We start from the raw sequence: 24,456 nt of genomic DNA, 5'->3' as shown, positions 1-24,456 counted from the left end.
TGCCGCCCCTCTATTTGAACTGCTTACACTTTAAGCAAGTGTACGATCCCTTCCACATCTTTTTGTCTAAACAATTTTCAACCAACCAAGATGTAGGGTGTGCAAACAAATTTGGAATGCTTAAGATATGCACTTTGGGAGAATATCACATCTTTAGATTTAATTTTACTGTAACCAGGGAGAGTTTAAGGAAAGGCATTGGAACAATTTTATGCAGGTCTGATCAAATATTGTTTTATTTCTTAGAACAACAAATAACAATTTGTTACACTAATTTGACTCATGTATAGTTTAAACCCGATTCTTAAGGCTACCAGATAATAGGGGCAGTCTGTAAAACACAATAAATATAGAGAAAACATTATTAGGCCTACTGATTAATAAAACAAACCTTAACTACAACTGGTTCAGCGAAATATTAAATCTTCGTCTTCGTCTAATATTAACGATCTTTTGACCACGAAGATCACTGCATTACAATCAAACAGTTATAATCCGTATAACTATAGATACTTTAAATGGGAGTTCAACTATTTCTTGGCAAACCAATACGTGTACGGAAGTATTAACTGCAATTCCAAACATCGTAACTGCAATTCCAAACATCATAAATCTAGTACATGCACGAGGATTTCTAGGACCTCAAGTTGCCTCATTATAACTTATAGTTTACATAAAACTCTCCACATACTGATAGTTAAATATTCCGTACCTTCAATAAATAACAGTGTCGTAACGTTGGTGGAATAACCTTGTCTATATGAGCTTCACGTCACGGTGGTCGGCATTTTAACTGAAGACAAAAATATATGCCAAACATTCTGATAATATTGTGAAGTTTGTGGAAAATGTGGAACATGGAAAATAGTAATTGTCCGAATAAATATTTATCTGAAGTCTTCTAATGTTCTAGAAATTACCGGTTATGGCCTACATCATTTGTAACTGGAAATAGCTTGACTGGTATTCGATACAAATCCTACAAGCGGGTCATGAGTTTGAATTTACTTAATAAATGCACAAAGGAATATGTTCAGTGCTAACTAGATGCAATCTTAAACATGTGAAACAAATAATGCCGTATTTCTCTAGCATTTCCACTATTTGGACATTCTAATATTAACAAATTTACGGCAATTGAACATTACACATTGTATTTTCATTGCAGCGTTTCTGAAGGTTTGCTACAATAATTATTTTCTACACTTTAACTCACCAATTCATCGCTTGAACACCATACTGTTACAGGTGGTAGGAACATTTATTTAAACTCAGTCCCCAGAAGTCGCAACTCATAAAACGTACTTGGCTAACTTAACAAACTAAGGAAACGGAAACATAACTGTTCCCTACAGTCGACCTCTCGTCTTGACGGCAAATGCAGGAATGAATCTCAAATTCCAGAAAAGGGAGTACACGAATTGTTAATCGACTGCTGGTATTTCAGCTATTATGTCAAGTCATTTCCAAATGTTTGTGTCTATTGGGTTCTCGTGCTTAGGAATTTACTTTTCCAATAGAATGTTCTCCCAGTGGATTTATTATCCAACACATTCCATTTCTACACTCACCGCAACTTAGCCTAGTATTTAATTTACGGGAGTGGCAGCTTGAGGTCAGCTGGTTACATTACCATACATTTGTGCACAAAAAAGGAAAAACTCATAATTTCACAGATTTGAAATGTCATTATGATGATGAAGTTTTATTGATAGATCCTTCACCTTGGGGTCAAATTTGGTCCAAAATGTAAACATTATTTTAATATTTGACCACAAAATGACCTTTACATGAAGGTGATATTTGAATTATTTTTTCTTCTGAAAAATAGCCCATTTACCTTTCAAAAAAAAGTTGGTTGAAACAAATATATGCACCATTGAGATGGGGAATGCTAACAATGGTAGTAGACTCAAAATATATACTTTTCAAAGAAAATCACACTTTTACGTTTTGCTTTGCGTTGGGACAATTCTAAAGTTGGGACCAGTCCAAAGATGGCGCCGTTGTATGGCGACACGGTTTTGCGTGCTCTCGTTATTTTACTCTTATTATCGCTTATGGGAGAGAGGAACTTCTTCTACTTCGCACCACGAAGATAGAGCTGTCAAAAGAAGTACTTTCACGTCTTCGTTTGATGAACATTTTGTCAGATTGTGATGGGCCAAGTAACGACCGAATGTACAGCACAACTCATACGAAAGCGGGGTAAGCGTGGTGGACTCTTAACCAGATTGCGTCAACGTAACCACAAACCTCCCCTCCCAAGTATGTTTTTAGCTAATGTTCGTTCACTCAGGAACAAAATTGATGAACTTTTCTGCACTATTCATAATCGGAAAGACTATCGGGACTGTTCAGTGTTTTGTTTCACTGAAACCTGGTTGGATTCAACTATCCCTGACTCGGCAGTTACACCCTCGGGATTCACCCTTTTTCAATCAGATCATAATTTTACTGAAGTGGGTAAATCTACTGGAGGTGGTTTATGTTTCTTACTGAACAATTTGTGGTGCACCGATGCCAGGATTATTTCACACTCATGTACACAGGAATTGGAGACTCTTATCGTGAAATGTCGGCCATTTTATTTGCCGAGAGAATTCATAGTGGCTGCAGTGTACATACCACCCGAGGCAAAAGCATCTGCGGCTATTGACCAACTTTCTACCATTATTACGAAGCATGAGAACGCGAACTCAGGTGCTGTTTTCATTGTTACCGGGGATTTCAATCATTGTAACCTAAAGAAGGGGTTACCGAAGTACTACCAGCACGTGGACTGTAATACTCGTCATGATAGAACTCTGGACCATTGTTACACAACAATCAAGGGCGCTTATAAATCGTTAAAGTGAGCTCCTCTTGGTAACTCGGACCACAATATGGTACACCTTGTTCCAGCTTACAGACAACAGCTTAAATCCAATAAACCAGTAAAACGCCTTGTTCCTCGATGGACAGATGAGGGCGTTCAGCGACTACAAGCCTGTTTCGACTGCACTGATTGGTCTTTGTTTGTAAACAGTTCAGCTGACTTGGATGAATGCACAGATGTCACAATGGATTACATCAAGTTTTGTGAGGAGATGTGCATTCCTAAGAAATCAACAACTCGTTATCCTAACGACAAACCTTGGGTTGACGGTTCAGTGGACAAGGCACTCCGCTCAAGGGACATGGCATTCAAACGAGGGGACAACGCATCTTGGAAACAGGCGAAATACGCAGTCAGGAAGACAATTAGTGACGCTAAACGCCGTTACCAAGGGCAACTCGAGGACGGTATTTCTTCTACCAATTCCAAAGAAATGTGGAAGAGTTTCAATAAAATGACTGGATACAAGCCCAAGTCCGTAGGTGTAACATCTAATGATCCGTTATTGCCAGACCAACTGAATGAATTTTATGCTCGTTTCGATCGCCCTTTGGACAGGGCAACAATGCCTTGTAGCGATGACCTTCTTCCTCCATTTCAGGTTTCGTTGGACGATACCCGCCGCGTCTTGTCCAAACTAAACGAGAGGAAGGCTCCTGGTCCGGATGGGATTTCCTCTCGCCTTTTGCGATCATGCAAAAATGAACTGTGTGACATTCTCTGTATTATTTTTAATTGGTCATTGAAGGTTTGTCATGTTCCTAAGGTATTTAAACATTCATTTGTCATTCCTGTGCCCAAGCGTACACCTGTTTGTTTAAATGATTACTGACCAGTTGCTTTGACGTCAATTGTTGCAAAGTGTTTAGAGTCTCTGGTACGGCAATATATTTTAGCTAATATTCCACCTGCTCTTGATCCTTATCAGTTTGCTTACAAGAAAAACAGATCAGTACAGGATGCAGTGTCTCTCGCATTATTTAATGTAACACGGTTTCTGGATCAAAAAATGCCTAATTATGCCAGACTTTTATTCATTGATTACAGCTCGGCCTTTAACACAATTTCACCTTTTAAATTATATGACAAGTTGACTCTTCTAGGTTAAATGTTAATCTTTGTAAATGGGTTTTAGACTTTCTATTGGATCGTTCTCAGATTGTCAGAGTCGGAAATAATTACTCCAAACCCTTGGTTTTAAATACCGGGACGCCACAGGGTTGCATTTCGTCTCCTTTGCTGTACTCGTTATTTACATACGACTGCGTCAGTACTTCAGCCAGCAATTTTATGGTTAAGTACGCTGATGACACGACTGTATGTGGATTAATTAAAAATGACGAGACATCGTACCGAAATGAAGTACAATCTATTGTTAACTGGTGCACTGAGAACAATCTAGAATTAAATATCAATCCAACACAGGAATTTGTTATTGATTTTCGCAAAAATCCTGCAGCTATTGCTCCCTTGGTCATTAATGGTTCTGAAGTGGAAATAGTGAAATGTTTTAAACTTCTAGGTGTACATTTATCATCTGATTTGAAATGGGGATGTAATGCAGATTCCATTGTTAAGAAAGGTCAGCAAAGATTATTTTTCTTGAGACGGCTGAGAAGCTTCCATGTCAGTCAGCCACTTCTGTTGAAGTTCTACCAAGCGGTGATTGAGAGTGTCTTGACACAATCAATGATCGTTTGGTGGGGCAATGCAACAGCCGATGACCGGAAGCGTATCAGCCGGATCGTTCGCACCGCTAGTAAAATCATAGGTTGCCAACTTCCATCACTTGATGAACTGTATCTCTCTCGAGTTAAAAAATGGTTAATTTTTAGTGTAATTTGTATACAACATAATATTTTTAGACACGCAAAACCAAAACGAATTTCACTGTACTAATATTTGTTTTTTTACAAGTGACAATAAAACATTATTCTATTCTAAAATTATTCTATTCTATTCTAAAAACTACAGTTGAGTTGAGACAATTCTTAAGTTGGGAGCAGTCCAAACTACAGTTGAATTGGGACAATTCTTAAGTTGGGACCAGTCCAAACTACAGTTGAGTTGGGACAATTCTTAAGTTGGGACCAGTCCAAACTAAAGTTGAATTGGGACAATTCTATAGTTGGGACCAGTCCAAACTACATTTGAATTGGGACAATTCTTAAGTTGGGACCAGTCCAAACTACAGTTGAGTTGGGACAATTCCTAAGTTGGGACCAGTCCAAACTAAAGTTGAGTTGGGACAATTCTATAGTTGGGACCAGTCAAACTACCGTTGAGTTGAGACAATTCTAAAGTTGGGACCAGTCCAAACTACAGTTGAGTTGAGACAATTCTGAAGTTGGGACCAGTCCAAACTACAGTTGAGTTGGGACAATTCTAAAGTTGGGACTAGTCCAAACTACAGTTGAGTTGGGACAATTCTGAAGTTGGGACCAGTCCAAACTACAGTTGAGTTGGGACAATTCTAAAGTTGGGACTAGTCCAAACTACAGTTGAGTTGGGACAATTCTATAGTTGGGACCAGTCCAAACTACATTTGAGTTGGGACAATTCTATAGTTGGGACCAAGCCAAACTACAGTTGAGTTGGGACAATTCTTAAGTTGGGACCAGTCCAAACTACAGTTGAGTTGGGACAATTCTAAAGTTGGGGCCAGTCCAAACTACTGTTGAGTTGGGACAATTCTTAAGTTGGGACCAGTCCAAACTACAGTTGAGTTGGGACAATTCTATAGTTGGGACCAGTCCAAACTACATTTGAATTGGGACAATTCTTAAGTTGGGACCAGTCCAAACTACAGTTGAGTTTGGACAATTCTAAAGTTGAGACCAGTCCAAACTAAAGTTGAGTTGGGACAATTCTATAGTTGGGACCAGTCCAAACTACATTTGAATTGGGACAATTCTTAAGTTGGGACCAGTCCAAACTACAGTTGAGTTGGGACAATTCCTAAGTTGGGACCAGTCCAAACTAAAGTTGAGTTGGGACAATTCTATAGTTGGGACCAAGCCAAACTACAGTTGAGTTGGGACAATTCTTAAGTTGGGACCAGTCCAAACTACAGTTGAGTTGGGACAATTCTAAAGTTGGGACCAGTCCAAACTACTGTTGAGTTGGGACAATTCTTAAGTTTGGACCAGTCCAAACTACAGTTGAGTTGGGACAATTCTGAAGTTGGGACCAGTCCAAACTACAGTTGAATTGGGACAATTCTTAAGTTGGGACCAGTCCAAACTACAGTTGAGTTGGGACAATTCTAAAGTTGAGACCAGTCCAAACTAAAGTTGAGTTGGGACAATTCTATAGTTGGGACCAGTCCAAACTACATTTGAATTGGGACAATTCTTAAGTTGGGACCAGTCCAAACTACAGTTGAGTTGGGACAATTCCTAAGTTGGGACCAGTCCAAACTAAAGTTGAGTTGGGACAATTCTTAAGTTGGGACCAGTCCAAACTACAGTTGAGTTGGGACAATTCTAAAGTTGGGACCAGTCCAAACTACTGTTGAGTTGGGACAATTCTTAAGTTGGGACCAGTCCAAACTACAGTTGAGTTGGGACAATTCTGAAGTTGGGACCAGTCCAAACTACAGTTGAATTGGGACAATTCTGAAGTTGGGACCAGTCCAAACTACAGTTGAGTTGGGACAATTCTTAAGTTGGGACCAGTCCAAACTAAAATTGAGTTGGGACAATTCTAAAGTTGGGACCAGTCCAAACTACAGTAGAATTGGGACAATTCTTAAGTTGGGACCAGTCCAAACTACAGTTGAGTTGGGACAATTCTTAAGTTAGGACCAGTCCAAACTACAGTTGAGTTGGGACAATTCTAAAGTTGAGACCAGTCCAAACTACAATTGAGTTGGACAATTCTAAAGTTGAGACCAGTCCAAACTACAGTTGAGTTGGGACAATTCTAAAGTTGGGACCAGTCCAAACAACAATTGAGTTGGGACAATTCTAAAGTTGGGACAGTCCAAACTACAGTTGAGTTGAGACAATTCTAAAGTTGGGACCAGTCCAAAGTACAATTGAGTTGGGACAATTCTAAAGTTGGGACCAGTCCAAACTACAGTTGAGTTGGGACAATTCTATAGTTGGGACCAGTCCAAACTACAGTTGAGTTGGGACAATTCTAAAGTTGGGGTGGAACAGGACTTGATCTTCCTAAATCTTAGGATCCATCGTAAAGGGATGCTGCAGTGAATTCAAATAAAACAGTTAACTTTGCTGTCATTTATTTCTGATATATATATTGAACATCAATAAAATGCGTTTTGTTTATTCCCAACATATCTGACTTGAGTAGTTAGCAAATAAGGCATGCCCCCCTTTTGTGGATTGTTACCGTGTCCCCCCCCCCCCTACCATAAATGTCACGTCGGGAATTCAAACAAATTGTCGGCAAAAAGAGTCTGGTCCCTAACTACATGCGCCTAGGTACCAGGCCACACAGTGCACACTTCTCTATAGATGATGTGACCTCTGACGTCACACGAAAACCATAACATGATTCGCGCGCATACCGCCGGGCAAAACCTTTGTGTTTTGGCAGCCAGCTAGAAAGTGTACGTAATCTTACTATGACTACGCAACTCAGTGCCCGGCGAAACATGACGTATATAGTGTTTTGTCAACAGAGGGCAGTTTGAATGTAAACATAGGTCACATCGTCTATATGCACATAGCTAGGGGGCCTGGCGGCTCGGGTTACCGACCTGACGTCATGTTCATGCAAATGAAGGCTCCCTTTTAGGGGCGGGTTGGGTTCCCCTTATCTCTTGGAGACCATTTTATAAAATTTAATTAAAACAAAGTAAAAATATTTCAGGTTTAAAAAGTCGTGTTTAATCGTTTAAATGAATAAAAAAAACGCTGCAGCCACCCTTTAAGTTTTAGGAAGAGTTTTGTGAAAACGACCTCTGAACTGAATCGTGATGCTAGTTATATGTTATCAGGCCTACACATTTCTTTTAAAGGCCTGCAAAAATGCACTCACCTGCAATGGCTTGCATAAACTAAAAGACCCTTTCTTGAGGTCAGTCACTGAGTCAGCACAGTCAGTGTCATTCAATAGGTCAGGTGTGTTCTGCCTCGGTTGCTCTGGTCTGCTGGTCAAATCAAAAACAGTCTACGGTTGGTGACAAACACTTAATACATCAACATACACAGTGACAGTCCGTCATCTATACTATAATTTAATTAATGCCTAAATCGTATGCGCGTGCCATGTTGTTTTCGGTCAAGTGGAAGCCAAGAACAATGAACAGGATCACCACAAGGAATTAACGGGTGCCTGACGGAGGTGGGGGTTATTAGAGCACGTGGGACAGAGAGAGGGAAGGGGGCCACACAATGTGGCACGTCTGTGGAAATGGGGGATGGGGGAACGGCAAAAAATGAAGGGAACAAATTAATTAAACGGCTATATTTTATAAACGAGACGGATAACTTTCTGTACGGCGTTACCACTTTTTCACTAATTTTTACAAAAAGGGATGTTTCATTAAGGGTAAATTAGATTATATTATTTCATATCGAATGAAAAAATGGAAAGAACGGTTAAGAAGCAGTAGCAGTACTTCTAGAAACTATAAGGCTCCCCTGTGAGCCTTATAGGGATCTCATATTTAGGGCTTCCTTAACGCTATTCGTTTTTCAAATCAGCGTTGATGGGTGAAAGTTTTACGACCGTTAGCCAGCCAGAACTGAAGTTTCCTGAATACTGTACACCTAAAGCTTTCCCCAACTTACTCAATATACAGTCATAATGCTTGCATTTCCGTTTTGCTGAGTGAAATTAAAAAGCATCGTTGAAAAATACAATTTTTTGCTCGGTACTCACTGTTGTTTTTCTGTAGTACAAAAAGAAACTTCAGTTATGGCTGGTCCTAAAACTTTCACCTATCAACGCCGATTTGAAAATCATATAGCGTTAAAACAAGGCTCAAAATACATGCATATCTTTGTTTCTTTGCTAGGTAGCTGCTCATAGCTGCGCATTTAAGATTTAGAGGAGGAGGTCCTGACAGATTGTTTTTGCAGCCTATGGACTTACGTGTATTGAAGCTGTCCACACAGGGACATTTGTTTGACAATTGACATGATTTTGAGAATGGTCTGACGGACAAAAACAAAGAATACATTAAAATATAATATCTCCGCAACCTTTAAAGATAAATGATTGATTTTACTACAATTAGATTACGTTTGAGACAAGCTTTCCAATAATGGTACCAAACTTCTTTTTTTTCGTAAAAAAACTAGAAAACCCGTCGACCTCCCTACTACGCAACCTTTAAAGATAAATGATTGATTTTACTACAATTAGATTACGTTTGAGATAAGCTTTCCAATAATTGTACCAAACTTCTTTTTTTTCGAAAAAAAATTGGAAAACCCGTCGACCTCCCTACTACTCTACTCTAGCATCCGTCGCGAAACTAAAAAAAAGGTTACACACCTATATTTCGACACCCCTCTGTTCCGACACCCCTATGTTCCGACAATTATTACTCTGTTGATCAATAACAAAAACGCAACTTGTATTACAGCCTGGTTTCCCGGCGAATTTCTGCCGGGAATAGGTTTGAACATTCATAAGTTGAATTTGTACTGTTTTTAAAAGTGATGGGATCAATTAACGATATAATTTTGTTGATTTTGTTGCTTGTTGAGGCATGCATTTCTTTCTTTTTTTGTGGTTATAAACATGAGTTATGGCTTCCCGAGTAAGCTGGCAACAAATTACTCGGTACTTTGCTAGTGTTAGATGCGTGTCCATGTTTATAAAATTTCATGAGCCTTCAATTTATTGCGCCGATGTGTGATTTCTTGCATTTGCCTCCGCAAATAAAAGAAATGATTTTTGGGGTTGAACAAAGAATTGACTAGAGTGGGATTCGAACCAACAACCTCCGGATTAACGTGCCGGCGCTCTACCAACTGAGCTATCTAGCCCTATATTGGCGGTGTCCCTATTTTGTCAATATCTTTGTTCGGGGGTGCCAGTCAGAAGCCATACAACCGTTAACTGCCGTGTAGCCAGGGATCACACCCAAATTACGACACAACCTGGGAAGCGGCAGCCAGGGGATCACCTTAAGGGGATGCGACATTTTGTTTCTGATATCAATATAAACCACAAGGGAAACTGATTGGGTAAGTTTGTAAATTATTTTTGGGGTTGAACAAAGAATTGACTAGAGTGGGATTCGAACCAACGACCTCCGGATTAACGTCCTGGGACACCGCCAATATAGGGCTAGATAGCTCAGTTGGTAGAGCGCCGGCACGTTAATCCGGAGGTCGTTGGTTCGAATCCCACTCTAGTCAGTTCTTTGTTCAACCCCAAAAATAATTTACAAACTTACCCAGTCAGTTTCCCTTGTGGTTTATATTGATAATAAAAGAAATGTTAACAATAATAATAAATAATTAAGTCCTACCACCCCTCCATTACTCAGTCCTTTTCTAAATAAACCAAAGTTTCTATTTTTTAATAGCAGAATAACACTTTTCAAACATACAAATTAAACTCCTCTGGGTGACTATTCATAAAGACAGGTTACCGGTACAAACAATGTGGACTAAATTACTGTCAGGTGTAGTTTCTCTAAGTCGCACCGTTTTTTTAATGGCTAACACAAAATATTTGTGCAGGTTGTCGGAACATAAGGGTGTCGGAACATAGGGGTGTTTTGGTCGTTGGAATATAAGGGTGTCGGAACATAGGGGTGTCGGAATATAGGGGTGTCGGAACATAGCCTAGTAATAGGGGTGTCAGAACATAGGGGTGTCGGAACATAGGGGTGTCGGAACATATCTGTATCTGTATCTGTCGAATACTGCAACAAACTCCTCACATCACAGGATACATAGTAGGAGGTCCTGTTTTCGAGGTGTCCCTAAAATCGTGGCAAATCTTTTACCTCTCTGTGCGCGATGTAAACAGTCCATAGATAAAAATTGTGTGAGTAGGATTTGAAACTTTGCATGGTGGAAGTAAGATATAGAAGAGTTTGCGGTAACACCATGTAATAACAATCTCTAAATGAGTTGGGGTGGTTCTGAAAAGAACCGTTGGATTAACTCGACGTTTTGATCAGTATGCTCTGATCTTCTTCTGAAGAATGCTGGACTCTGATGCTGCATGCTGCTTAAGTACTGGGCGGCAGATCAGCGGTGATGCACGAAGGCGGGAAATACAGGCGGGAAGTGAACTCGATGATGCGTGGTGAAACCTGTTGTGGAGCCTTGGGTGGTGTGTGGGGGGTGTGGGCTCACTGAACTGTGTCAGTAGGATCAAGCACAGGGGATAGTGAGGGTGTGGGGCCTACATTTAGGTGACTGAGGGTATAGATGACCCAAAGCAGTCTAATGGTTGGGGGCCTAGGGGGTGACCGTGGATATAGAAGATCCATTGGTCGGGAGGAGGGGGAGCCAGATGTCGCTGATGTGGAAGCCGATGTCTTGGGGTACGGTGTCATGCTTACGTGGATCTCGATGGCCTCTCTGATGCGTCTAGGGTGCCACGCCTGGATTGGAGCGATGATTTCTGCTGCTTCCCAGTTCACTCGGTGGTCAGTGATGTGGGAATGCTTGACGATGGCGGATTTATTGAAGTCCCCCCTCCTTCTAGTGGGAAGGTTAGGCCCGGTTTCCCCAACATAAACCTTACCACATTCGCATGGAATGCGATAGACTCCGGCACGGGTGGAGGGGTCCTTCTTGTCCTTGTGCGATTGGAGAGAGCCATGGAGTTTCTTCGGGGCGGAGTGGTACACCTTGATTCCTGCTTGCTTGAAGATGCGTTGGAGGCGATGCGAGGGGGGACCTAGGTATGGTAAACTAACTGTGGGTGTGTGTGTTTGACCTTGGGTATAGGAGACACTTTGGTCGGGGGGGAAGGGCTTGCTTGTCTTGACTTGCTTGGCGTTGTATCCATTCCGCTGTAGAGAAGTGGTGATGTGCTGCAACTCATGCTGGAGGCTATCCGGATAATAATAACAGTATTATTATCACAAATGGTATAAGCCCGTTGAACCAGCGCACGGTTGACTGACGACTTGATAGCTGGGTGATGGAAAGACCGCTGATGTAGGTAACGGTCGGTGTGGGTGGGTTTCCGGTAAATGCTGTGGTGGAGGGTGTCGTCTTGGTTTCTTGTGATGAGAACATCCAGAAAGGGTAACTTTCTGGAATGTTCTTACTCCATAGTGAGCTTGATACTTGAGTGTTGTTGGTTGAGGTACTGCAGAAATTCATGGAAAGAGTCCTGACCGTGGGGCCACACGACAAAGGTGTCGTCCACGTAGCGGAGCCACAGGCTGGGTCGGAGGTCAGCGGAGAGGAGTGATGAGGACTCGAACTCTTCCATGAATATGTCAGCTAGAACCGGGGATATAGGGGATCCCATGGAGGTCCCAGCTGTCTGCTCGTAGTACTTGCCCGGGAATTGAAATCAACTGGAGGAAACGCATGTGTAAAGCAAATCATGAATTTGGTCAGGTGAAAGACCAATACGATCAGGGAGGGATGGGTCATGTGATAATCTCTCCTTGGCCAAGAAGCAAGCTTCATCTGTGGGCACGTTGGTGAAGAGAGATTCCACATCAAAACTTACCAAGATATCAGTGGGTTGTAGGGTTAGGTTGCGGGTAATGTCAACAAACTGGGTGGAATTGGAAACATGGTGTTCAGTGAGACCCACCAGGGGTCGAAGTACTTTAGCTAGGTACTTGGCAGTGTCGTAGGTGGGGGAAGGGAAAAAAAGGAGACGGAAGAAAAACAAAACTTGTGTGGTTTTATTTGCCAAGCAAAGAGTCTCCTCTCCCTTGACCAAAACTTAGAAACACGTAAGGCTCCACTGGTCATTTGCACTTGTAAATGCACAAAGTTTGGTACTTTAGGCATTTCTACAGGGTACAAAAATATGTCATAATGTTGAGGCCATATAAAAATATTTGCCCACCGAAAAAGTTTCATCAAACGCTATTTCAATTCACAATTCACGATGTCGATGATCAAAATCATGTGACTGAATGTTTTGTTGAGCATTCTTGAAAAAAAATACAGAGGCTTAAAGAAGCCATGTGCCTTATATCATTTTCTAATATTTTTATTTTGTAATCCTCGTATCAATGCTATTATTAATATTAAAATTTAAACATCAGCTTTTTGATTCAATTATCACTGTTTATTTATACGCTTTACTATAAATATTAAGAAAAAAAATATTTAAAAAATAAATAAAAATCAGATTTGGAAGCCAGTAATAGGAGACTTTCCAACGCTAGGTGGCAGCAGACATACCGGGTAAATTTCCATTGTTTACGTAGTTCTGAACATGCGCATAATTCTGAGAACAATGGATTTACCCGGTAAGTCTGCTGCCCTCTATCATCCCAGAAAGTCTCCCATTATTCACACTTTTTATATTTTTTATATTATTTTTTTGGATAACTTTCAGTATGGCGCCACCACTTTTTCACTCATTTTTACAAAAAGGGATATATCTATCAGGTAAATTAGATACTATATTATTTTATTTCGAATGAAAAAGTGGTGGCGCCATACGGAAACTTTTCCGGTGACAGTGATGAGACACTAATGGTGACAGTGATGAGACCGATGTTAAAAGCGGAGCCATTACAGCTCAACAAGGTGGGCTACTGCTGGCTATAGAGTCATACACAGAGTCTCAAAGTCAAAGAACACTTTGTAGTCACTGCAGATGTTTCTTCCATGATGGCTTCACCGGGAAACCATACTTTCTCGTTTGCCGTGAAAACAGGAAAAACTCAAAACAAATGGGGCCAGTTGAAGTCATTGAAGATCGGTGTGAGCATGGTCATAATAGTATTATAGTATACTTACTTAAGTCATGGAATCCGAGCCGAGATTTTATTTTATTAGGGTATTGCGGAGGCGCTCTATGTGATCTTCTTACCCCTAGTGTATACTGTACTACTTAGTACTAGACTACCAAGTACTTATTGTTGTTTTCCCAGTGGCTGCATGCTTAGCCTTTAGCCAAGGCGCACGCGGCACACCGGATAGCACGCACAACCCCAAAAATGTAACGCACGAAAAAAGACTATCACCGCGAGCGGCAACCTTCGCCGCTCGCGGTGATAGTCTTTTTTCGTGCGTTACATTTTGGGGTTGTGCGTGCTATCCGGTGTGCCGCGTGCACCTTGACTGAAGGCTACTGCATGCTGCGCTCTACGTCCTACGTGCAAAGTTACCAAAGTTCACAAACGTAATAATAATTTCGCTCGTCCCCACCGTTGCAATCGTCCTTACATAAACAGCTGGAGTCGCCGATCGTTGAACGAGGTTGGATGGACAGGTTTCTAGCACCTCGAAAAGTGTCGGCGCTACACGATTTGCTGTACATCAATTTGCAATTTTTAATAAATTTTTGACTTACGTTGAGAGTCAGAAATTCAGATCCGGCCGACTTAAACAGAAAGACAATGGCGACAAAGTTAAGGTAGGCGTGCCTAACGTTAATTTAACAATAGGAAGAAAAAAAAACGTATCTTCAGTTCAGTTCAGTTCATTTATTTCCAGAGTATTCACAAGTTTTAGGCCTAACAGTAACACACATACAGACATAAGTTCATAAATAATAGAACTTGAAGAAGGTAACTTGAAGAAGGTTAGTTGCGATATAACGTTACCCTCCTCCCGACGGCCGCCAGGCCGGAGGGTTACGAGATAGGTTCGAGCGAAAACGGTTAATTTGGTCCAACACGTACAATTTCGACAGCTAGTCACCAGATTTTCCCCATTTTTACCACTTTCAAAAATCATGACACAAATTCTGAGGGTACGAACTTAATCCGCAATGAATGTTTAATGCAGCCTGCCATATTAATACATTAATAGAAAAATAATACTCAAAACACCATTTCAAATTTAGGAAATATTTCGAAGAAAAATGGACCAAATCTTACCAGATCCCGACGCAAATTCCCAGGTTCATATTTTGAACCTGTCGCATCGCTTTGCAAACGCATTATTTTGTTGTTGGGCTAAACCATTCTGTAAAAGGGGTGTTACAATGTTGCAGTGCGTGTGCACGCTGTCCGTTTGCATTGCACGCCGTTCACTCATAATGTAGCCCCACTTGTGTGGCCAAGGATAGCTGATCCTTGGCCACACAAGTGGGGCTAACTCATATTTATAATGGTGCGCATTATACATTGCGGATTAAGTTTGTACCCTCAGAATTTGTGTCATGATTTTTGAAACATGGGGAAAATCTGGTGACTAGCTGTCGAAATTGTACGTGTTGGACCAGATTAACCGTTTTCGCTCGAACCTATATCTCGTAACCCTCCGGCCTGGCGGCTGTCGGGAGGAGGGTTACGTTATCGCAACTAGAAGGTTAGTTGCGATAACGTAACCCTCCTCCCGGCGGCCGTTGGGAGGAGGGTTACGTTGTCGCAACTAGAAGAAGGTAAGGTGTTGGAAATTGACTAATATCCTCAAATTATGCCTTTTTCTTTGAATTGGGAAGAAAAAAAATGATGCCATATATCAACCGATGCCCAAATTATCTTCATTTGTTATTATATGAAGTATGCAAACATACCCAACCCTGGTGTCATGTGTTTTCAGTAGGATAACAGGAAAATTGTTCACAATCAAAAACTGATTTTTTTTTTTCAAATCATCTATCCAATTTTTTAACAATAACACTTACACTTCTACTTCTAGAAATTATAAGGCTCCCCTGTGAGCCTTATAGGGGTCTCATATTTAGGGCCTCCTTAATGCTATATGTTTTTCAAATCAGCGTTGATGGGTGACAGTTTTACGACCGTTAGCCAGCCAGAAGTCAGAACTGTAATTTGTATGTATTGTACACCTAAAGCTTTCCCCACCCCACTCAATATACATTCATAATGCTTGTATAAATTTCCTTTTTGTTGAGTGAAATTAAAAAACTTCGGCAAAAAATACAATTTTCTGCTCGGTACTTACACTTCATGGTGTGTTGAAATTTTGGTTTTACGTTGCGAGAGACAGTCCGCCTTTAAAAGTGCTCATAAATGCATGCACGACATTGGAGCAACGTCATATGGTTTCACACCTTTCTTTGGTTGGTATTTTATTGAATATTCCGAAGCTAGTATGGCGTGCAAAATAAATCAAAAATATTATTCAATTACTACTTAACAAATTTAATTACATTTGTGTCCCAAGGCATTATGGCTACTATTAGGGACCGCAACAAAGCGCACCGCGCATGCGCGCCACCGAAAATCGGGCTTCCTTTTTTCTCACGCAATCTTCCGTGTTGCTCGATTCGACTGTATCGCTGTGCATGCTGGGTAGTTTCACTTGACAGCTGACTCCATGTGTTGTTGACATCGTAGCGTCGGGATTAAAAAAAAAAAAAATCATTGAATTCGACCGAACTTTGGCCGTATTTTCGAACAAAGTTGGAGGTGGGTAACTCAAAACTGAATTTTCGGGTAGAAGGGTAGGGGGAGGCTCAAAAACGATGCTGGAAATGGAAAGATCGGCACCGAATTAACTTAGAAACTTATGAGACCGAGTGAAAATTTGCAGCCCTAAGAAGCGATTTTCATTTTTAAAACCGATCTTTCAGAACGGTATTGAGTTGACATATTCTGGGGGTCTTATATTTGACGTCTCACATGATTTTTATAAAATAAAGGTTGCCTTTTAGTTTCACAAACAAACTAAGGGTTTCAGGATGTGTAAAACGGTCCTCTGCCTCTGTTGTTTAAATTACAGTAAATTATTTAGCTAACTAAAATATTTGTTATATTAATAATAATATTATTATTATTTTTTTTTTTACTTTTTATTCTGTGGTTAATCATGGGAGTACATTTTGATTTTGGTTGAAAAACCTTGGTCAAAAATGTACTTTCCATGTTTTAACTGTGTATTCTGTGCGCCGAGGGAGGGGAACCTACATGTATGGCCAATTTTTTTGTAGTTCTAAGTTGTAAAATGCCACATTGGTGCCTACAGTGTACAGACAGTTGCATGAATCATATCAATGGACAATACATATTACTTATTAGTTGTAGGGACCGCAACAAAGACTACGTTATTTCCTTCCTTGGCATTATATCCTGACCTACGGACATTGCCGAGTATCACGTAGAAGTAGAAGTTCAAACAGGTGGAGGGATATTTGAATTCAGAAGCAAGTACTAATTTAAGAAATTAATTGGAACTATAAAAATAAAAAAAGTTAGGTTTAGTCGAGAAGTTCTGCACCAATTCATGGAAGGCTCCAAAAAAAGAGTCAACAAACAAATGACTGAAGTCTCATATTCTTAAACTTATTAATGCAGCAAAGAGTGTCGCTGAGTCTTTGTCTGTTCGGAAGACCCCAAATAATGATATATTATTAATTCCCCTTTTAGTTGGCAAGAAATTCAAACATATTTGGACAACTTAAGATTGGGACCAAGCTTACATTGAAACTGCCATAAGCCAAATGCCAGGAGTTCCCTGATCATGGTCTAATATTCAGTACGAGAATGATCCAACGGTACCCTGGTTGATGACTATAATTGACCAGCCATTTTGTTTACTACTCTGGCATGATATTTATTTTCATGCTCATAAATAGATTATACACAGCATCAACATTATAATAATTGAGATTGGGGATGCATACAAATGGCAAATCATTGCAAAATGCGGTAGTCATTTGGTAGTTTATCAGACCTAATCATAGCCATTTGAATTTGTTTACTACTTTATTTACAGCCTTCAATCATATAATCTACTTTGTTAAAAGATGTTAAACCATGTCATCAATTGTTGATGCCATATTATTCATAATGTCAAGTTTGAAAGGACAATTCACCTCTAACATTGGGATCAAATTCTGTGGTCTTCGGACGTATACTTTGAGATTTATAGTCATTTTATTTTGTTTACTACTTTGTTTACTGTTTCTGATCATGTCAATCTTTACTGTTAAAGAGAGGAAAACCAATTAAACATGTTATTTATAGACCAAAGAGCAAAATAAGATGCATACATTTGTGTCAATATTCAGTGTAGTAACATGTTTTCACAGTGTAATACAAATGACAGTCGCATACTGTGTCTTAAAATGTTGATTTTTCTGCATTAACAAATAACTTGTTTATTGTTGTTACCATGACAACAATTGTATATATGCCACAAAGTTTATTATTGTCTTATTGCAAAGGATAACTCATCAGCAACATCTGTAAACAATTTGGTGGTCTTCGGACTTGTACTTCAAGATCTATAGCTGTTTCAATTTGTTTACTACTTTGTTTACTGCTTCCATTCCTGTAACATACACCAAAACAAAAGATGTAAACAAATACTAGACATAGGATTTTTGTTAATTACAAAAATACGGTGTTCGGTTGGGCGTTACGTGATGACGTAGTTCAAAAACATTGAACCATAAAGATGACTTTTTCTTCAACGTGTCGTTAATTTTGTATAGTTAAACTTGTATCACAGTTTTTAACAACTCCTTTTTTCTTCACAAATGCAATATGTTTGTGTGAGATTGGCTTTAGGTTTTAATTTGCACATTATGGAAACCCTTTAAAAATTGAGCTACCCCTGCACGGGATGATTTACAGAGATTTGATAATAAACAGCGCCCTCTTTTGTTGGACAAACAAGAGCGCTTTTGGGATTCCCCCCCAAAACGTTCGCGCCATATGATTTTTACACATTTTTAACGTTGTTTTATTTTTATTTAATACCTGATGACGTCATTATGACGTAATTAGGCCTGTGTTGTCTTAAAAACACTGAGGTTCAACTATCTGTTGAGTTTCAAGGTGCAAATCGATCTCAATCTTGAGTTATGCCGTAGATAAGCTCAAAAGTTGGTTTTTTGATGAAAAAAACATGAAGGCGAACTTTGACCCAGGGTAACGACCCGGAAGTTAAGGTCGTACGATTTTGGCGTTAACTTTTCAAATGTTTCCCAAGTCTTTATCTTTCCGATGCCCAAGTATGAACATCATAGCTTTTATATTCGTTGATATGTACAGCAACAAGCAAATGGTAATTTTTAAACATTAAAAACCTTGTCATGACCTCATCGATGACGTCATCATTCAAAAAAAGTGGGGGTTTTATCTACTCACTATTGCCTATGAACATAGAAAGTTTTAAGTTTGTACAAGCTTTACTTTGGTTTAAAAGCTCAAAAGTTGTTTTTTTTTTATGTAAAATACACAAAGGCGAACTTTGACCCAGGGTAACGACCCGGAAGTTAATGTCGTACGATTTTGACGTTAACTTTTCAAATGTTGTCCAAGTCTTTATCTATCCGATGCTGAAATATGAACATCATAGCTTTTCTATTCGTTGAGATACAGCAACAAGCAAATTGTAATTTTTCAACATTAAAAACCTTGCCATGACGTCATCAATGACGTCATCAATCCAAAAAAGTGGCAGTTTCATCTACGCACTAGTGCCTATGTTCAAAGTAAGTTTTAAGTTTGTACAAGCTTTACTTTTGCTTTAAAGCTCAAAAGTTGTTTTTTGATGAAAAAATGCAAAGGCGAACTTTGACCCAGGGTAACGACCGGAAGTTAAGGTCATACGATTTTGGCGTTAACTTTTCAAATGTTGTCCAAGTCTTTATCTATGTGATGCCCAAGTATGAACATCATAGCATTAATATTCGTTGAGATACAGCGAAAAGCAAATGTCGTTTTTCAACTTTAAAAACCTTGCCATGACGTCATCAATGACGTCATCATTCCCAAAAAGTGGCGGTTTCGTCTACTCACTATTGCCGATGTACATAGTAAGTTTTAAGTTTGTACAAGCTTTACTTTTGTTTAACATTGCTGGAGAAGGTTCGCAGGGAAAGAAGAACGCGAGGAAAAAAAAAAAAAACTAGACAAAGTGCTTTTTGTTAATTACAAAAACACGGTGTTCGGTTGGACGTTACGTGATGACGTGGTTCAAAAACATTGAACCATAAAGATGTTTTTTATACAATGTGTCGTTATTTTATAGTTAAATGTGCATTACAGATTTGAGAATCCCTTTAAAATGTTTTAGAAAAGTGTGCCATAATGCGATCGTTAATGCAAAGCCACTCCAGATTTTTAGGTTTAGTTTTTCAACTGAAAATCTTATGTCACGATAAAAAGCCGGTTCTAAACGAAAGCAAGGTCAAACACTAACAAAAAAATTTTGTCGTGGAAAAGACCATAAAAATAGCTTATTGGTAGCATTTGTGATTCTCAAGATATAAAATTTCTAGCTATTTAATGTAATGACTTCATCAATGACGTCATCAATTCAAAAAAGGTTGTGGTTTTGGTGCGAGACGTTATCACTCAACTATTGCGATTTTCCGCTCTGCACATAGCGCTCAATGTTTCTAAAATCTTTATACCCAACAGCGCCCTCTTTCGTTGGACCAAAGAGAGCGCCGTTGGATATTCCCCCCAAATTGCGCGCCATATGATTTTTACAAATTTTAAACTTTGATTTATTGTAGTTTAATGCCCGATGACGTCATTATGACATAGTTAGGTCTGTGGTGTCTTGATACCAAGGTTAACTTTTCAAATGTTGTCCAAGTCTTTATCTATCTGATGCCCAAGTATGAACATCATAGCATTCATATTCGTTGAGATACAGCGAAAAGCAAATGTCGTTTTTCAACTTTAAAAACCTTGCCATGACGTCATCAATGACGTCATCATTCCCAAAAAGTGGCGGTTTCGTCTACTCACTATTGCCTATGTACATAGTAAGTTTAAAGTTTGTACAAGCTTTACTTTTGTTTAAAATTGCTGGAGAAGGTTCGCAGGGAAAGAAGAACGCGAGGAAAAAAAAAAAAACAGAACAATTAATTACAAAAACACGGTGTTCGGTTGGACGTTACGTGATGACGTGGTTCAAAAACATTGAACCTTAAAGATGTTTTTTATACAATGTGTCGTTATTTCATAGTTAAATGTGCATTACAGATTTGAGAATCCCCTTAAAATGTTTTAAAAAAGTGTGCCATAATGCGATCGTTAATGCAAAGCCACTCCGGATTTTTAGGTTTAGTTTTTCAACTGAAAATCTTATGTCACGATAAAAAGCCGGTTCTAAACGAAAGCAAGGTCAAACACTAACAATACTTTTGTCGTGGAAAAGACCATAAAAATAGCTTATTGGTAGCATTTGTGATTCTCAAGATATAAATTTTCTAGCTATTTAATGTAATGACTTCATCAATGACGTCATCAATTCAAAAAAGGTTGTGGTTTTGGTGCGAGACGTTATCACTCAACTATTGCGATTTTTCGCTCTGCACATAGCGCTCAATGTTTCTAAAATCTTTATACCCAACCGCGCCCTCTTTCGTTGGACCAAATAGAGCGCCGTTGGATATTCCCCCCAAATTGCGCGCCATATGATTTTTACAAATTTTAAACTTTGATTTATTGTAGTCTAATGCCCGATGACGTCATTATGACATAGTTAGGTCTGTGGTGTCTTGATACCAAGGTTCACCTATCTGTTGAGTTTCAACGTTCAAATCAATCTCAATCTTGAGTTATTCCGTAGATAAGCTCGAAAGTTTTGTTTATATAAAAAAAACACGAAGGCGAACTTTGATCCAGGGTAACGACCCGGAAGTTAACGTCGTACGATTTTTGCGTTAACTTTTCAAATGTTGTCCAAGTCTTTATCTATCCGATGCCCAAGTATGAACATCATAGCTTTTATATTCGTTGAGATACAGCAACAAGCAAATGGTCCTTTTTTAACATTAAAAACCCTGTCATGACGTCATCATTCTAAAAAAGTGGCGGTTTCATCAACTCACTGGTGCCTATGTACATAGTAAGTTTTAAGTTTATACAAGCTTAACTTTTGTTTAAAAGCTCAAAAGTTGTTTTTTGATGAAAAAACACGAATAAAAAAAACACAAAGGCGAACTTTGACCCAGGGTAACGACCCGGAAGTTAAGGTCGTACGATTTTGGCGTTAACTTTGCAAATGTTGTCCAAGTCTCTTAAACTATCTGATGCCTAAGTATGAACATCATAGCTGTTATATTCGTTGAGATACAGCAACAAGAAAATGATCATTTTTGAACATTAAAAACCCTGTCATGACGTCATCAATAACGTCATCATTCCAAAAAAGTGGCAGTTTCATCTAATCACTATTACCTATGTACATAGTAAGTTTTAAGTTTGTACAAGCTTTCCTTTTGTTTTAAAGCTCAAAAGTAGTTTTTTTGATGTAAAATACACGAAGGCGAACTTTGACCCAGGGTAACGACCCGGAAGATAAGGTCGTACGGTTTTGGCGTTAACTTTTCAAATGTTGTCCAAGTCTTTATCTATCTGATGCCCAAGTATGAACATCGTAGCATTCATATTCGTTGAGATACAGCAAAAAGCAAATGTCGTTTTTTAACTTTAAAAACCTTGCCATGACGTCATCAATGACGTCATCATTCCCAAAAAGTGGCGGTTTCATCTACTCAGTATTGCCGATGTACATAGTAAGTTTTAAGTTTGTGCAAGCTTTACTTTTGTTTAAAATTGATGGAGAAGGTTCGCAGGGAAAGAAGAACACGAGGAAACTAGACATAGTGCTTTTTGTTAATTACAAAAACACGGTGTTTGGTTGGACGTTATGTGATGACGTGGTTCAAAAACATTGAACCATAAAGATGTTTTTTATACAATGTGTTGTTATTTTATAGTTAAATGTGCATTACAGATTTGAGAATCCCCTTAAAATGTTTTAGAAAAGTGTGCCATAATGCGATCGTTAATGCAAAGCCACTCCGGATTTTTAGGTTTAGTTTTTCAACTGAAAATCTTATGTCACGATAAAAAGCCGGTTCTAAACGAAAGCAAGGTCAAACACTAACAAAAAAATGTTGTCGTGGAAAAGACCATAAAAATAGCTTATTGGTAGCATTTGTGATTCTCAAGATATAAATTTCCTAGCTATTTAATGTAATGACTTCATCAATGACGTCATCAATTCAAAAAAGGTTGTGGTTTTGGTGCGAGACGTTATCACTCAACTATTGCGATTTTTCGCTCTGCACATAGCGCTCAATGTTTCTAAAATCTTTATACCCAACAGCGCCCTCTTTCGTTGGACCAAAGAGAGCGCCGTTGGATATTCCCCCCAAATTGCGCGCCATATGATTTTTACAAATTTTAAACTTTGATTTATTGTAGTTTAATGCCCGATGACGTCATTATGACATAGTTAGGTCTGTGGTGTCTTGATACCAAGGTTCACCTATCTGTTGAGTTTCAACGTTCAAATCAATCTCAATCATGAGTTATTTTGTAAATAAGCTCGAAAGTTTTTTTTTTATAAAAAAACACAAAGGCGAACTTTGATCTAGGGTAACGACCCGGAAGTTAACGTCGTACGATTTTGGCGTTAACTTTTCAAATGTTTCCCAAGTCTTTATCTTTCCGATGCCCAAGTATGAACATCATAGCTTTTATATTCGTTGATATGTACAGCAACAAGCAAATGGTAATTTTTAAACATTAAAAACCTTGTCATGACCTCATCGATGACGTCATCATTCAAAAAAAGTGGGGGTTTTATCTACTCACTATTGCCTATGAACATAGAAAGTTTTAAGTTTGTACAAGCTTTACTTTGGTTTAAAAGCTCAAAAGTTGTTTTTTTTTTATGTAAAATACACAAAGGCGAACTTTGACCCAGGGTAACGACCCGGAAGTTAGTTTCGTACGATTTTGACGTTAACTTTTCAAATGTTGTCCAAGTCTTTATCTTTCCGATGCCTAAGTATGAACATCATAGCTTTTATATTCGTTGAGATACAGCAACAAGCAAATGGTAATTTTTCAACATTAAAAACCTTGTCATGACCTCATCGATGACGTCATCATTCAAAAAAAGTGGGGGTTTTATCTACTCACTATTGCCTATGAACATAGAAAGTTTTAAGTTTGTACAAGCTTTACTTTGGTTTAAAAGCTCAAAAGTTGTTTTTTTTTTATGTAAAATACACAAAGGCGAACTTTGACCCAGGGTAACGACCCGGAAGTTAATTTCGTACGATTTTGACGTTAACTTTTCAAATGTTGTCCAAGTCTTTATCTTTCCGATGCCTAAGTATGAACATCATAGCTTTTATATTCGTTGAGATACAGCAACAAGCAAATGGTAATTTTTCAACATTAAAAACCTTGTCATGACGTCATTAATGTCGTCATCATTCCAAAAAGTGGCGGTTTCATCTACTCACTAATGCCGATGTACACAGTAAGTTTTAAGTTTGTACAAGCTTTACTTTTGTTTAAAATTGCTTGGGAAGGTTCAGAGGTAAAGAAGAACACGAGGAAAATTAAATCTATGAACAGATTGTTGATAGCTTTTTAATTTTCACAGAAAGTAAAAGTGTAAATCTATTACATTTATACCTTTCTTTGCACAGAAAACAAATGCTAAGACGTTATCACTCAACTAAGGTTAATACTTATAAAGCGATGTATTTTATTAGTAAAGAGCTAACTATGTGCAAAGTTTGAAGGT

The 24,456-nt window shown here is 38.9% G+C and overlaps 1 protein-coding gene, 1 non-coding gene and 1 pseudogene across 2 annotated transcripts in view; 2 read left to right on the top strand and 1 right to left on the bottom strand.

Moving 5' to 3' along the window:
* Nucleotides 1-7,053: 7,053 nt before the first annotated feature.
* On the bottom strand, nt 7,054-12,646 carry LOC117301827 (annotated as a pseudogene).
* Nucleotides 10,149-10,221, top strand: Trnan-guu. Its single transcript has one exon. It is a non-coding gene; the product is annotated as a tRNA-Asn (tRNA).
* A 1,541-nt stretch (nt 12,647-14,187) lies between the features above and the next one.
* The window catches only part of LOC117301547 (succinate dehydrogenase cytochrome b560 subunit, mitochondrial-like), a 42,029-nt gene continuing 31,760 nt past the window's right edge, over nt 14,188-24,456 (top strand). The window contains exon 1 of the mRNA XM_033785577.1: nt 14,188-14,383. Coding sequence (XP_033641468.1) covers nt 14,367-14,383 — 17 coding nt within the window. The 5' untranslated portion in view covers nt 14,188-14,366. The remainder of the gene's footprint in view (nt 14,384-24,456) is intronic.

This window comes from Asterias rubens, chromosome 17, assembly GCF_902459465.1.
Source record: "Asterias rubens chromosome 17, eAstRub1.3, whole genome shotgun sequence".
Lineage (NCBI taxonomy): Eukaryota > Metazoa > Echinodermata > Asteroidea > Forcipulatida > Asteriidae > Asterias > Asterias rubens.
The sequence above is the reverse complement of the archived record's forward strand: the minus strand, read 5'-3'. Positions and strand labels throughout refer to the sequence as shown.